General features: G+C 37.6%; 1 protein-coding gene across 1 annotated transcript in view; it reads right to left on the bottom strand.

Annotated features, from left to right (window-relative positions):
• Positions 1 to 16,766, bottom strand: part of DARS1 (aspartyl-tRNA synthetase 1) — a 1,211,452-nt gene that overhangs the window by 47,351 nt on the left and 1,147,335 nt on the right. The window contains exon 5 of the mRNA XM_050750987.1: positions 11,115 to 11,217. Within this exon, the coding sequence (XP_050606944.1) occupies positions 11,115 to 11,217 (103 nt within the window). The remainder of the gene's footprint in view (positions 1 to 11,114; positions 11,218 to 16,766) is intronic.

Here is a 16,766-nt window from a genome sequence, read left to right as displayed (position 1 = left end):
CCAGGCTGGCCAACATGGTGAAACCCTGTCTCTACTAAAAATACAAAAAGTAGCTGGGCATGGTGGTGGGCGCCTGTAATTTACTCAGCTACTCAGGAGGCTGAGGCAGGAGAATCGTTGAACCCAGGAGGCGGAGGTTGCAGTGAGCTGAGATTGCGCCACAGCACTCCAGCCTGGGCGACAAGAGTGAGACTCTGTCTCAAAAAAGAACATATACAAAAACAAAAACAAAAAACAAAAAACAAACAAACAACAACCAAAAAAACCCTTAGGTTCTTGTCTTTTCAAAAAGTGTGCCATTAATGAAGTTTTTTTTTAATTGACACACAATTGTACATATTTATGAGGTACAGTGTGATGTCTCCATAGAGGTATACATTGTGTAAAAATCAAATCAGGGCATTTGGCATATCTGTCACTTCAAACATTTATCACTTCCTTGCGGTGAGAACTTTCCAAAACCTCTCTTCTAGCTGTTTTGAAATATTCAACATTGTTAACCATAGTTACCCTACTGTGCAAGAGAACACCAGAACTTACTCTTCTTCCTATCTATCTGTAATTTTGAACGGACTGACCAACTCTCCCTTGTCTCCCTCCCCCACACCAACTATGCTCTCTACATCTATGTGATCAACATCTTTAGCACATGAGATCATGTAGTATTTCTCTTTCCACGTCCAGCTTATTCCACTTAACACAATGCTCTGCAGGTTCATCTATGTTGCCACAAACGACAAGATTTCATTTTTTATGGCTGAATAGTATTCCAGTGTGTATATATCCCACACTTTATCCATTCATCTGTTGAAGGAAACTTAGGTTGAATCCTTATCTTGGCTATGGTGAATGGTGCTGCAATAAATATTGAAGTGCAAATATGTATCTCTCTTTGACATAATCATTTCATTTCCTTTGGATAATTACTCCATAATGGGATTACTGGATCATATGGTAGTTCTATTTTTAATTTCTGATGAGCCGCCATACCGTTTTCCATAGAGGCTATAGTAATTTACATTCCCACCAATAGTGTATGAGGGGTTCCCTTTCTCCACATCAAGTTTTTGAGTGTTATGCCATTAACCCCATTTTCTCCATAAACACCGTGGTTTTTACTGCACAATTTTGCATAGGACAGTAATTTTTAGGAATGCATATGTCACACAGCAGAACTGACAGTACATTAGCACCACTTTACAAAAAGCTAATCTAAAAGGACACCCATCCCTAAATGTCTCAAGATCTCTTCTCCCTTGCTGTTGATGGAGCAATTCTAGGAAAGGACTTTAGTTGGTACAAGTGTCTAACAAAGAACCTGCAATTTGATGTGTTAAGGAACCGTATTAGTTATCCAGACAAATCCTTTCAATTCTTTCCTGCATCCACAATCTTAGTAAAAGATAAATCCTTATTTTAAATTCCGAGTCTGTGGTTTTATTTTCAACATCAGTGGCACACACCACACAGCTGCTTTTTTGAATGACTTTGTGCCTTATTCCTCACAAGAGTGATACAAAGGTGCAAAATGTATTGTGTCGTGTTAATGGCAGTGCTGATAAGGAAAAAAAGCCCAAAGCCTAAGCAAAAGTAGACGCAATTAATTATTAGATTTGCCTCTAGTGGTGTTAGATTTCATGTTTATAACTTTCAACATTTTTATTGTTGAGATTATTCAGGAAGAATAACTGTCACTGAAAACATGAAACTCTCTAGGTTCCAACTCCCTGTCTCTTCCCCTTATTCTTAGAGCATGCTTTTTAACAATAGTGGGATTCCTTAGAAGCAGCTACTGCTTTACAGTAGAAGACACAAACCCATTAGTGTTACAAATGGTTAAAAATAAATTCCTCCTTTGGAATTTTTAGCATGAATTTATCACTCAAACATAACAAATTTTTTTATTACTTTATAATCAGTTCTACTTTTTATTTTTAATATTTATTTATTTATTTTTTGTAGAGACAGGGTTTTGCCACGTTGCCCAGGTTGGTCTTGAACTCTTGGGCTCAAGTGATCCTCCTACCTCAGCCTCCTAAAGTGCTGGGATGACAGGCATGAGTCACCATGCCTGGCCCAGTTCTATTAAAAGACTACAGTGAGTACAGAATCTAAGACACCTTAGTCAAAACACTTAATATTTCACACCTCGATTTCCTCACCTGAAAACAAAACAAACAAACAACAAAAAAAGAAAAAAGAAAAAGAAAAAGAGAGAACAGAATCAACCTCCTCCCCACCCCAAAACAAAAAAAAGACAAAAACAGTATTTATACCTCATGGGGTTGCTGTGCGGATCAAGTGAGAAAAAAGTCTGGCACTTTGCAGCTCCAAACTTAGTATATAGTAATAGTCAGCTATTACTGCTATTATTATAAGCAAACCTGTTATTTCCCCCGTACACCAAATGGGGAAGATGCTGGTGACCATTGTACTGTACCTTTTGGGTCTGGTACAGGGACTAACAGAGAAGAGGCATCCAAATAAGCATAAAAATCCATGCTAGACACTGGAAAGGTGGGCAAGATAAAGCAAGGGTAGTTACTATACTGAGTTTTAACTGCAGATTAAGTTTCTTAAATATTAAAAATAATAATATTTCACATGCAATAAGAGTCCTGTATGTGGTGGGGGATGGGTTTTCCATGATCTTTCATCTAAAAAATATATGACACCTACTACGGAGGTCGCTGAAGAGTATCCCATCGTTATTCACATAATCTATCAATAAACCCAAGATAATGACAGAAGATGAGCAGCATAATAGTGTTACCTTTTATTTCTCGTCATTCTAGGTACCACAGATTTAAGCACCTAGAAGCACTGTATTATATTAGATAGTCACAATACAGAACTAAAATATAACAGAAATCCTATATATTGAAGTATTCTGATTGTATTGTTAATAGTAGGGATAAACTTGGGAGTTGGCAGAGGCTGGGTGATGATCAAAATTTAATTCTGGATAATCGCTCATATTTTTCTAAACTATTTCCATTTATTACCACCACTAAAAAAAAAAAAAATCAATAATGGTAAAAGAGACACTATGTACATTAAGTTTTTTCATTTGCATACTTATATATCCTTATATCAACAAAAACTATTAAAAATTTTAACACAGAAACTTGACTATTAAAGGTTTTCAGCAAAACCAATAAACTTTTTAGCTTTCTGGTTATCAGAAATAATGTGTTAAATCTTACTATATACTCAATGAGAAACGTACTCACAGATCTACATAACCACCTACATTCAAATGAGTAATTTTTAAATCTTTGCAAGGATGTAATAAAGATTAGTTAGAAAAGAGGCATGCCATAAAGTTGTTACACACCAGTTCTTCAAATAATGTACCAACATAAAATGCTTCAATGTTATAAATTAAATGTACAATTCACTGAGGCAAAGAAGTGCAAAATGCCCAAACACAAGAAACCATATATTTGCTAATTAAAACAGCATTAAAAGAACAAAAATAAAAATAAATTAGGTAAGTACTTTAAAAAATAATAAAACCACCTTTTGACAATAAAAGTCTTTTTTTTTTTTTTTTTTTTTTTTTTTAGATAGGGTCTTGCTCTGTCACAAAGTCTGGAGTGCTGTGGCACAATCTCCGCTCACTGCAACCTTCGCCTCCCAGGTAGCTGGGACCACAGGCTCACACCACCACACCTGGCTAATTATTTTGACTTTTATTATAGAGATGATGTTTCACCATATTGCCTAGGCTGGTCTTGAACTTCTGGGCTCAAGTGATCTGCCTGCTTTGGCCTCCCAAAGTGCTGGGATTATAGGTGTGAGCCACCACGCCCAGCCATATGTTTCAATTCTAAGAGAAGAACAAGCTTTGTTTATACGTCAAGCAAGCATTTCTTTCAATTATAGTGAATTAGTATAGTACCACACTAGATCTCAGACTTGTGTATTTATCAGGCAAGTAGAAATAAGTGTTTGAATAAGAGTGTTAGCTTTGAAGAATGAGGTAAGATAAGCAAACAGTAAACAATATATGAGGTCACATGGTTGTCAGGGAAAACCAGAGATGGACAGTATTTAAAGTGGTAAAAACAAATTTTATTCAAGACTACTGCAATAGGGGAAAACAGATCTAAGTATAGAACTGGGCTCAACTTTGAATACACCATTGGCAAGTTGAAACTTAGAGCCAAAAATGGGAACATAGTCAGTGGATGGAAAATTACTAAGAGAAGCCATCAGGGGAAAGGGGGATTCTGGCGAAAGTAACCTAACAGGATTCTTGTTGATGGCAGGTGAGGGTGATCAGACATCACCTGAGGGATGGTGGAGGAGGAGGAACCTGATTAGCTACGGAGGGTGATCAGACACTGACGGAGGATGACAGGGGTTGTAGTTAAAGCAACTCAGTAGGATTCTTGTCAAAACTGAACAATGCACACATAAACATGAAGTAAAAAAGTCAAGGTTTATTGGAGCAGAAAGTTCTTTCAAAGGAATCTGAGGAAGGTTTGGTCAATGAGGGACTCTTTGTCACCAGTTAGTAGGGAACTAAATCCCTGCGTTCTCTGTACCTCTATTATACCAATCTGTCCACGGGTGCTTTGCAAAAATTAAAGATTTAAATCATTCTTTAAATCATGATAACTTATTTATCTATTTATTTATTTGAGACGGAGTCCCACTCTGTTGCCCAGTCTGGAGTGCAACAGCATGATCTCGGTTCACTGCAACCTCCGTCTCCTGGGTTCCAGCAATTCTCCTGCCTCAGCCTCCCAAGTAGCTGGGATTACAGGTGCCCACCACCACACCTGGCTAACTTTTTTTATTTTTAAGTAGAGATAGGGTTTCATCATGTTGGCCAGGTTGGTCTCAAACTCCTGACCTCAGATGATCCATCCACCTTGGCCTTCCAAAGTGCTGGGATTCCAGGTGTGAGCCACCACGCCCGGCCCATGATAACTTACTTTTTAAGCTAGAGTCTTGCTCTGCTGCCCAAGCTGGACTGCAGTGGCACAATCACAGCTCACTGCCTGGACCTCCTGGGCTCAGGTGATTCTCCCACCTCAGCCTCTGGAGCAGCTGCGACTACAGGCACATGCCGCCATGCCCTACTAATTTTTTTTTTTTGAGACAGAATCTCGCTCTGTTGTCTAGGCTGGAGTGCAGTGATGCAATCCTGGCTCACTGCAACCTCCGCCTCCTGGGTTCAAGTGATTCTGCTGCCTCAGCCTCCTGAGTAGCTGGGACTACAGGCACGTGCCACCATGCCCAGCTAATTTTTTGTAATTTCAGTAGAGACGGGGTTTCGCCACGTTAGCCAGGATGGTCTTGATCTCCTGACCTCATGATCCGCCTGCCTTGGCCTCCCAAAGTGCTGGGATTCCAGGCATGAGTGACCACACCTGGCCGACTAACTAAAAAAAATTTTTTTTGTAGAGATGGGGTTTCGCCATATTGGCCAGGATGGTCTCAAACTTCTGGGCTCAAGTGAACTGCCCGTTTTGGCCTCCCGAAGTGTTGGGATTACAGGCATGAGCCACCATGCCCAGCTGTTAACTTATTTTATGAACTAATTTTTCTTCACTAAAACCCCAAGAATTTTGGGTCCAAAATAAGCATGGTGAGAAGTATGCACTACTCAATAAGGCACAGACCAGCAGTTCTAAAACTACTAAATGGGTTCTCTTTAGTGGAACAAAAAATGTCAACAACCCCCAGTAATCACTTAAATAAGTTCTGTCACGTTACTTAAACACCTACAAATACCAAACTAGTGTAAATGCTTATGCTTATAGCCCTTAACTTTAAAATAGAAATAAATGTTTAAATAAAAACAAAATTCAAATTAATAAGTAATATTAAGTTTTAGTTTCACTAAAACTAAGTTGCTGACATTTGGTTTACTGAATAAAGCTTGCAGCCTCAGAGCCAGTTCCATAATTAATTTGTTTCTGTATTCTGACTTCAATACTAGTAATGTGAAGAATACCTGTTCGGTTACCTAAAACATTAACTCTGAGGTAGAGTCAGGATATTTTAGCTTCATAATTAACCAAAATTCTGTAAAGAGTAATCTAAGAATGACAATTTAAATAAAGCATCAGTAATCATTTTATAAAACTATCTTGCTTATGTGAAAGTTAATGTGGCATTAATTAAAATTTGTATCAAATGAATTATCGAATACCTGAAACTTAACTGGAACTAGAAATAGAAACATTTTTCCTTGCATCAAACTGTTATACTACTAGTGATTCGCTGCTCCTATACAGACAAAAAGAGAATTTAGGCCGGGCGCGGTGGCTCAAGCCTGTAATCCCAGCACTTTGGGAGGCCGAGATGGGCGGATCACGAGGTCAGGAGATCGAGACCATCCTGGCTAACACGGTGAAACCCCGTCTCTACTAAGAAATACAAAAAATAGCCGGGAGAGGTGGCAGCGCCTGTAGTCCCAGCTACTCGGGAGGCTGAGGCCAGAGAATGGCGTGAACCCGGGAGGCGGAGCTTGCAGTGAGCTGAGATCCGGCCACTGCACTCCAGCCTGGGCTACAGAGCGAGACTCTGTCTCAAAAAAAAAAAAAAAAAAAAAAAAGAGAATTTAATATATCTCCTTGAATGGCACAGGCTTTTCTGAGTTCAGAATTCCTCCAAATTACCAAGTACTACCTGGTAACCCAACTCGTTCAGCATGTGTCTCTATTCAAACTACTGTGAAACCTTCATTTGTACAGAATATGAATATCATTTGGCTTCAGCTGGCATGAATGCAATTGTAAATAAGACAGTAATGCTAATGGAGCACTAGATTCACATGGCAGTTTTCAGTTATAAATCTGTCTTTTAAAATGATATGGAATAATATAACTTTAAGATTATCATCAAAATATATACTAAAAATTTAAATATATATAATACATACATGTAAATACATATAATTCTCAGTCTCCTAAGAATACATATGTGGATCCCTAAGAAACGAACGGAGAAACCAAACAATGAGGATCCTGATGGATATGGGGTTAAGCTAAATGACAAAGAATGAAGATTAATGAATAAAGCCAATGCCTTTAAAATGAGAAGTGAAGAGAGGTCACTGCAGGCATGGAATGTCTGCCCATCTGAAGGGTGCGTACTGGGAAGCAGTGGGAAATAACACTGTAGGGAGGGAAACACCAGGCGGAATGAATCTTGGACATGGTTGGAAGTAGGAAGCCATTACAGATTTTAGATAAACTAGCACTGAAAATAAAACTTCTGGCAAGTGTGGACTTAAAGAGGGAGCAAAAAGGGCATGTATCCTTCAATAAATATTAGTTTAATAAATGACTGGACTACTTTGTCCTAAACCAAATAACATGGCAGAAAATACAAAGAACACTAAAGGGAGACAAAAAAATTGAAGCCAAATATCTTTAAAATCTCATGTGGACAGACAGACATAAGACTTTACTCTCAAATGTTTTAGAAATTTTAGTACTGCTGTCCTTCTGGTATCATATCAGAAAATTCAATTATCTTCCATGCTTAAAAACACAGAAAGTCACGCCTGTAATCCCAACACTTTGGGAGGTTGAGGCGGGTGGATCCCACCTGAGGTCAGGAGTTCGAGACCAATGAACATGGTGAAATCCCGTCTCTACTAAAAACACAAAAAATAAGCCGGGTGTGGTGGCTGGAACCTGTAATCCCAGTTACGAGGCTGAGGCAGGAGAATCACTTGAACCTGGGAAACGGAGGTTGCAATGACCTGAGACCGCGCCACTGCACTCCAGCCTGGGCAACAAGAGCCAAACTCCATCTCAAAACAACAACAACAAAACACAGAAAGTCCAAGTGAACTTAAAGTTTCTTCAGTTTGGTACAACAATAATGAATATAGTTAGTGAATAACAATAATAATAACCACAGTGAATATAGTTAGACCACAGCGGGTTATAAAATTTCCTCCTTTTAATCTGTTAATAACAAATAGAGGAATTTCTTTTTATTGCTCTTTATGATTCAATAATAACCTTACACCTTAGATTTTTGTTTTTATAAGTATCAGTTCACCAAACGGTACTGCCTAAACAAGTGACCTCAAAGATAAATGTATGAAAGCTATCTTAATTTTTGCTTTCACAATGGAGTAATGCATACCCATTTTAGAAAAAACACAAAACAATTTTTAGGAAAAGGAAGTTAAAAGACGAAGAAAATCTCCATACATCTTTTCCCTAAAAAAAGTTCTAAAAAGTTCTTGTTGAAGTCTAAAAGTGGACTTCTCTTATCAAGGATCAGGATTTCTGAACTATCTTAGAAGTACAGGTTACATCACACAGAAAGGACAAAATGACCCATCTGGAACATAAAATCATGTTCCTAAGAAAATTATCTTAACCAACTACAAAACCTAAAATCTCATCTTTTGCCAACGAGTCTTTGCCATAAGAATTTCCCTTTTTCACAAGATAGCAAAAGCCATTAACTCACCTACTGGTAATTACTCAGGCTTGATTCCTTAACATACTAGTGCCAAAAGTTTAATAACAGTTATCTATGTACCACATGTTGAATCTATTGTATAAAATTGGCTCCATTCACTTACATATAACCAGTGACAAGCTTTATAATTTGCAACAGCTCAACCTTTTCCCACACATTGCTACTTTATATAAAGTCCATTTTTTAAAAGGACTAAAAATAGCTACATGTTCTTTGCTTAAAAAAAAAAATTCAAGTCACAATTTAGTTGTTAAGCCTGAACTGCATCTAGATCTTTATGGAGTTCCACTTCAGGAATTACAAACTCTAGGCTAAATTATCTATATTCTTCCCTTGTCTAAAAGAAAGATCACCCATGGCTGGGCGTGGTGGCTCATGCCTGTAATCCCAGCACTTTGGGCGGCCAAGGCGGGTGGATCACCTGAGGTCAGGAGTTCAAGACCAGCCTGACCAACATGGAGAAAACCCATCTCTACCAAAAATACAAAAGTAGCTGGGCATGGTGGCACATGCCTGTAATCCCAGCTACTGGGGAGGCTGGGGCAGGAGAATTGCTTGAACCTGGAAGGTGGAGGTTGCAGTGAGCAGAGATCACACCATTGCACTCCAGCCTGGGCAACGAGAGTGAAATTTCGTCTCAAAAAAAAAAAAAAAGAAAGATCACCCGTATATCATCCCAATTGGATGAAAGCCCTTATTGAAATAATGATAAAAAGGTGTTCTTTAATTTTATGAGGGCATTAGTGAACTAAGTTCTGTCTGGGAGACCATTTGAAAGTAGCCTTTTTAGCTATTAAGCTATGGTTGACATTTGATATAGTCAATTGCTGTTACTTAGTCAAGTCCCAGGAGTTTCTGAGAAGACCTGAAATAATAAGAATAACTTATTCGTGGAGTACTTTAAATGTGTCTACTTCTAAACACATCACATGGATTAACTGTCCACTTGTCAGTAGAATGCCTCTCACTGAATATTATGGGTAAGTAGGATTTAGAAAAGGCTTTTCCACTGGAAGCTTTAGGAACATAACACTGAGCTTATAATGCAGTTTAATGGAAAAATGTATTCTCTATGTAACTGTCAGCTTCATGTATTAGTTTTCAGAACCAAATAATTATACAAAAGACGATAACTAAAAAAGTTGTTTGTTGATTTGAGGTTGACTTTTTTCCAGTATTTTTCAGTATATTTAACAGAATTTAGGATCTATGTCTGCAGTTTCCAGGACCATCTTTTTTTCTTTTATAGAAGGCTCTCTGTGCAGATTAAATTTCTAGGGACCAAGCTCATTTATGTTTGACTTCACAGGATACACACTAACCTTAAAAGGCTGGAAGACAAATGCACCCCACAAGCACACACTCTAACTAGGAGACAAAACAAGCAAACCTACTTACCAGAAGACACATGCAGAAGAATAGTGGTCATCTCTGGGCAGCAGGATAGGGAGATAGGGAGAGGTGGAGCTACTGTACTAGGAGTACTAAAATACTACTGATCTCACCAATGACTTAATTCATGGCACTGAAGTTCTGAAACCTGAGTGCAGGTATTACTATGATGTAATGAAACTAATTTTGATAAATACCTACATCAAAACCAGCTGCTGAGCATCCTTTATATGTGTAACATTGTGCTAGAGGGTCAGGGAGGGCTGAAAGCTAAATTAGGATATTGAATTAGATAATTTTTAAGTTTCTTTCCAATTCTAAAATTCATAATTCCATCTGTATTAACTCATCTTAGAAAGCATGCATCTAAAGAGCAAAGATTTTAAAAAGAAGTAGAAAAAAGATATCATTTACTCTGATTGAATTCTTTGTTAAAAAACACTTACATCTATGAAATTACTTTATTACTTAAAACATAAAGACCATACATTTTCCCATGTTTTCTGAGATCATTATCATGGAAATAAAATTCTGATGAAATTGAAAAAAACATGAAACAAAATTAGCCACATCACCATTACCAAGTAAAACAGCTCTCATCACCTTAGAGCCACTGCACGCACAACCACACTTCTATCTCTATATCTGCCTCCTGTAAGCTGAACAAAACAATGTGCTGCTTCTACGGGAACTCTGGGCCAGACAGCTCAGACTTTTACAGGAGGAAAAAGTAAGTTTTACCTTTTTTCTCCTAAATCCTTTTGGTGTCAAAGCTAAAAGTTTTAACACATTTGTTTTACTTCCTTCTGGAGGAAATCATTTGCCAAACTACATTCTTTTATTTTATATACTTTTATTTTTTGGTTAGAAAACTTGTTGCTCAATATGCAAATCTCAAACTGGGGGAGGCAGGGAGGGAGGGAAGGAGGGAGGAAATGAAGTGCAACAAACACAACAAAATAAAGTTGCTCCGCTATGTTGAGGCTGCCAGGCTTTTTGTTACTCTACTTGAAAGTAAATGTGACTTGTCTGTAGAGAGTGCTGCTTCAGCAGTTCCAAATGAATTTCAAGCCTGTGCTCCATATTTTCTCTTTTGTAAGTTTAATGTATTCAGCAACACTGAACTGACAATTTAAATAACTACATTTTTAAACAAACGAAGCATTGATGTTAATGTATGAAAATGGTCCAAACCCCTGGGAGTCTCCGTTCCCACCATTGTTTATTCTGACAACAGGATATAATTGCTTACTTACTTGGCAGCAAATTTAACCATCTGCTTGCTTGCATGGTCTCCCACCGCCACAAGAGCCTGGACATTAAACTGCTGCTGACGTAGGACTAAGAAGCACTGTTTCCCTAAAAAAGACAGAAAGAACACAAATGTATTAAGGACACACAACTTCAGGTTTTACAAAGAAGGAAAATGCTCTTTATTTTAAAACTGGGCCAAAATGTACTACACTCATCAGGCACGCACACATGTGTATCCTATCCATTCGGCTTCCACAGCCAAAATACTCACACTCAACTAACAACCCTTAAAGAAACTCAAGTTCCTATGATGAGTAACAAGAAATACTTTTAACTTGTTATAAGAACACAGGCAAATCACCAATTTCAAAAAAACTTCTAAATCAAGAAAATTATTTTGTCATTGCATTGATTAAACAAATTTCAAGCAACTTGAGATCACTTTCAACATTCATTCAATAATTAGTATATTCTACATGCAAAGGCACTGTACTACTACGGAAGTCTCAATACTGCAACCATGGAAGTGCTAACATAGTGCTTAAAAACAAGGACACAAACACTCTATGGGGGTGGTCCATCTACAGAGTTTCTTCCTACCAAAGTGCATTTTAAACAGCATTTAAATTGACAGGCTAGTACCTTTCATGTTCTACGTTCTTCATTTTTCCTTTATCGTCTTCTTAGTCCTTCATATTTTATAAGAGCCTCACATTTTTTTTTTTACTCCAAATAACTTACATTGTCTATAAAAGATCATTTTCTTCAAGCCCTATAACCAGTTTTATTTTTACATATCCTGGGCCTCTTTATTCCTCCTCCTTTTATAAAGAACTGTCACTCCTTATTCTTAACCTTCTGAAAAACATTATTCATAATATATATCATTTATTACGTCTCCTTGTGACATCCCTTTTCCTTCAAAGCAGACCCTTCTTAAGTCTCTGATCAAATTCTGGGAAATTACTTCCTCATAAAAAAGGGGTTAATCTCTCCAAGACCACTTTTCACATCAGATTGTCTTGTAAAACATCAAGAGAAGATTTTGTTTTTTAAACTGAGCATTATCTTTTATATTTAGAATGGGCCTTAACAAAAAAAAAAGAAAGAAAAAGGAGAGCAAAAATACAAGCAGTCTTACAGTTACTACTTTCAACATACAGTATTTTGAAATGCAAATCAGATAGCAATCACAAGTTAAAAAAGACAGGTTGCAAACAAAGTATCAACACAGACATAATCTATTTACTTTGGAGTCATATATGACTGGCAGGTTTTTAACCACTAAAAAACACTCTTAATTTTCCCTTTTCCTTTGGAGGATGATCCAGTCACAAAGTAAAATCCTAAAAAACAAAGTTGTATTAATGAAACAAATTCAAAAGAATTAAAAAATACTGGATGGACAAAGGTTATGACCACAGAGAAACTTACAGATGAATAAAAATAACATTTTCCTAGGAACTACTATTGAAATCACAGCCACACGTTACCCCACTTAGAAAAGTATGTTACCGTGAAATGGAAGATAATGTGCATACGACAGTGCTAGGCTAAGCCACAATTTAGTCAGAGTGTATTAGCTACTCTAACAGTGCAGACAGAAGCAGCACCAACCTAGCTGCCTCACAAAGCCATCCAGTGATGAATTTCAGGCCTACACAAAGACCCTGGAGAAAGAATGGAGAACTCTAAAGGACTTACAAAGGGTGAGCACAGGAAAAGACTATGGGTCAGCACTAGGGGGTAACAATTAGTGTTAAGTGTCTGGTAGAAAAAAAACCGAAAGGCTTTGAAATCAAAAGGTCTGGTATCATATCCTATCACTTCCTATGAAGGGGCCTGTGGGAAAATTATTAAACCACTTTATATCTCAGTTCTTCATCTGGAAAATGGAGATGGTAATAGTCTTGGGGTTTTCTCCCATAATCATGAGGATTTTATAAGATGCTTAAAGTTGAGATGGAGCCCAATTAATGTTAACTATTAATGACTTTTTTTTTTTTTGAGACGGAGTTTCGCTCTTGTTGCCCAGGCTGGAGTGCAATGACGCAACCTCAGCTCATTGCAACTTCTGCCTCCCGGGTTCAAGCGATTCTCCTGCCTCAGCCTCCTGAGTAGCTGGGATTATAGGCACGTACCACCAGGCCTGGCTAATTTTTGTATTTTTAGTAGAGATGTGGTTTCACCATGTTGACAAGGCTGGTCTTGAACTCCTGACCTTAGGTGATCCACCTGCCTCAGCCTCCCAAAGTGCTGGGATTACAGGCGTGAGCTCACTGCAACCTCCACCTCCCGGGTTCAAGCAATTCTCCTGTCTCAGCCTCCTGAGTAGTTGGGACTACAAGTGCCCGCCACCACACCTGGCTAATTTTTTATTTTTCGTAGAGATGGGGTTTCACCATATTAGTCAGGCTGGTCTCGAACTCCTGACCTCAGGTGATCCACCCTCCTCGGCCTCCCAAAGTGTTGGGATTACAGGTGTGAGCCACCACGCCCGGCCTTAATGATTATTATTAGTAACACCACTACCACTGACTACTTATTTGATGACTGATTATCATTCCTGTTTCACAGCTGGATGACTATATACAAAAACTATGCAGGGCGCTGGGAACACAAACACAAATATTTGTTAGAAAATCATGATAGACTATTACATGAGGAAACAGTGATAAAACCATATGTAATGTGTAATCCCAATTTTGTTAGTGTAAGAAGTGTAAGATTGATCATATAGGGGAAAAAACCACCAAAATGTGGCTACCAATGAATGGTGAAATTATAAGAAACTGTTCTGTCCCTGTATTTTTCTGTATTTTCTGAACTTTCTACAATAAATATGCACTACTTTTCTAATCAGAATATGAAATTTTTAAGAGAACTATACACTCAGAGGTAGGTATAGAAGAAAGGGAAGGGCTGCAAAGGAACTTTGGCCACGTTCAAAATTAAACACAAGCAGGAAGTAGAACTCGGGAAGTTTTAGGCGGCTAAATATAGGAGCAAACGTACCTCCTAAGATTTGTACACCTGCTAGAGAATAGAAATGAAATCAATGGTTATAAGTGAAGGCCAGTCACAGTGGCTCACGCCTGTAATCTCAGCACTTTGGGAGGCCAAGGTGGGCAGATCACTTGAGGTCAGGAGTTCGAGACTAGGTTAGCCAATGTGGTGAAACCCCATCTCTACTAAAAATATAAAAATTAGCCGGGCGTGGTGGCAGGTGCCTGTAATCCCAGCCACTTGGGAGGTTGAGGCTGGAGAATTGCTTGAACCCAGGAGGCGGAGGTTGCAATGAGCTGAGATTGTGTCACTGCACTCCAGCCTGGGTGACAGAGCAAGACTCCATCTCCAAAAAAAAAAAAAAAGTGAAGTGAAGAAGGTTCACTATACCCTTTAAATGTCTACTGTGCTTGTTAGATTTAATTCTAAAAATTATTTTTTTCTTATTAAAAAAAGGCAACAGATGGGGGAGGAAGGGAATGAAGTAGAGAGACCAATCTATGAGGAAATTATTTTATAAAAACCTATATAGTATGTAAAAGTGTGCCAGTACAAAAAACAACCAGATCAATAGAACATAAGAAAAAATTGATAATAGACCCTATTAGATAAAGGAGATCCTAATTCTAAACAGAATTCAGGAGATTATAAAATTTAAATAAACACCCCAACAAATACAAAAACTGAGTAAAAAATGGAACTGAATATTAAACTATAACATGGAGGAAGGGAGAACTTCCTAAGTTTAAGAACGAAAAAACATTTATATACAAAAATAAATCAAAGGAACAATAACACTGAGAAAAAATAAGTGCTGAACGACATATAACCTATATAAGTTAATCTTTTTAATACATAAGGATCTTAAAGATTTCTGAGAAAAGAACACTGAGATCCCAATAGATAAACAGACAATAGACCAAAACAGATAATCTGAAGGAAAAAGAAGAAAACCATAGTAAGTAAATACAGTATAAGGAAAAAATGTTACTGGTAATGAAAGTAATGCAAGTTGAAGCAAACAACAACAGATTACCTCTCAAATGAGCAAAGATTAAAAAAATACAAAATATAAAATCGAGTATTACTCAATGCTTGGGAGAATTAAAACGGTAAAATTGTTCCTTTATAACTTGCCAAAGGCAGGGTAAACTTGCGTAATGCTTCTGCAGACCAATTTGGCAATAAGCATTAAAAGGCTTAAAAACGTTATCTTTGACTCAACAAATACATAATATATGTTAAGGAAATTGAAATGGAACTACTTGTGACTAATGCTATGGTCCCCAAGCTTTCTATGTTCAAAGCACTTTCAAATACAAGAACCTTAATGGTCCACTTAAAATGATCTTTAAAGGACTCAAGAAAACAGTCAGTGCTGGCTTCCTGGTAAATAGAACTGTCCACTCAGACTACTTCTCTATGAAGTACTTTTGAGACCAAGTTCTTGTCATGTATTAGGAAACAAAATGGTTCTTTCTTTGGCTCTGGTTGGTGACACACTGTACTGCATGATTACCTTAGTTCCATGTTTTACGAGGCACGACCTTCCACATGCTGAGAGATACACAGGAGCAGTGTGTACATGTTCCTTTTAGTGCAAATTAAAAAAACAAAAAATATGGTCATGTCTGTAAATGTATATATTTTTTTTCCTGCAAGAACACACAAGAAAAAACAGCAGCTATTTTGCAGGGAACAGACTGTTGTGAGATGGAGGAGATAGAATTGTGAGACCTCTACTTCGTATGTTTTTCTACTACTGGAATTTTTATTTTTACCATACCCATACATTACTTTTTATTTTAAGAAGCAAATACATAATTCCTCGGTTTAGTAAAAAGTTCTCACTTCAAAAGCTGGTACATGAACTTTAGAGGGCAGATTAATCAACTGCTAAATATTATTCATCTTTCTTCTTGGAACTTTCCAACACAAAAGACAGTTTATAGAAAAGTCAGTGTTCAAAACAGCTGAACAAACTATCTTTTGACATTTTGTTTTTGTTTCATTGAGACAAGAGTCTTGCTCTGTTGTCCAGGCTGGAAAGTAATGGCACAATCTCAGCTCACTGCAACCTCTGCCTCCTGGGTTCAAGGGATTCTCCTGCCTCAGTCTCCTGAGTAGTTGGGATTACAAGCATGCACCACTATGCCTAATTTTTAATTTTTTAAATAGAGATGGAGTTTCCCCATGTTGGCGAGGCTGGTCTCGAACTCCTGACTTCAAGTGATCCACCTGCCTCAGCCTCCCAAAGTGTTGGGATTACAGGCCTGGTCTATCTTTTGATATTTTAAAGTCAAATTCTTAACACTTAAAACTTTGTGCTGCATTTTGATTGCTGACTTTTAGCTTGCTAAGCCCCCTGGATTCATTATTTAGATAATGTACCTTAACTTCCTAATATCCAACATTAATATTTTCCTTCATCATTTGTATTAATCAATTAGGGATTAAAAAAACAAAGATCTAAACATTCTAAAGTTTTTTCTACTTATTATTTCCCCTGAAAAGTTCCTGCATAGATTTAAGTTGAAGTTATTTTGGAAGTATAAGTTTTTAGCAAGAATAGTGTCGAAATAATTATTTTGTGCCGGTGCCTTCCACGTGGTATGTGTAAAACTTGAAAGGAACGACAGACATTCCAA

Source organism: Macaca thibetana, chromosome 12 (genome assembly GCF_024542745.1).
Source record: "Macaca thibetana thibetana isolate TM-01 chromosome 12, ASM2454274v1, whole genome shotgun sequence".
NCBI lineage: Eukaryota > Metazoa > Chordata > Mammalia > Primates > Cercopithecidae > Macaca > Macaca thibetana.
This window is presented reverse-complemented; position numbering and strand designations above follow the sequence as displayed.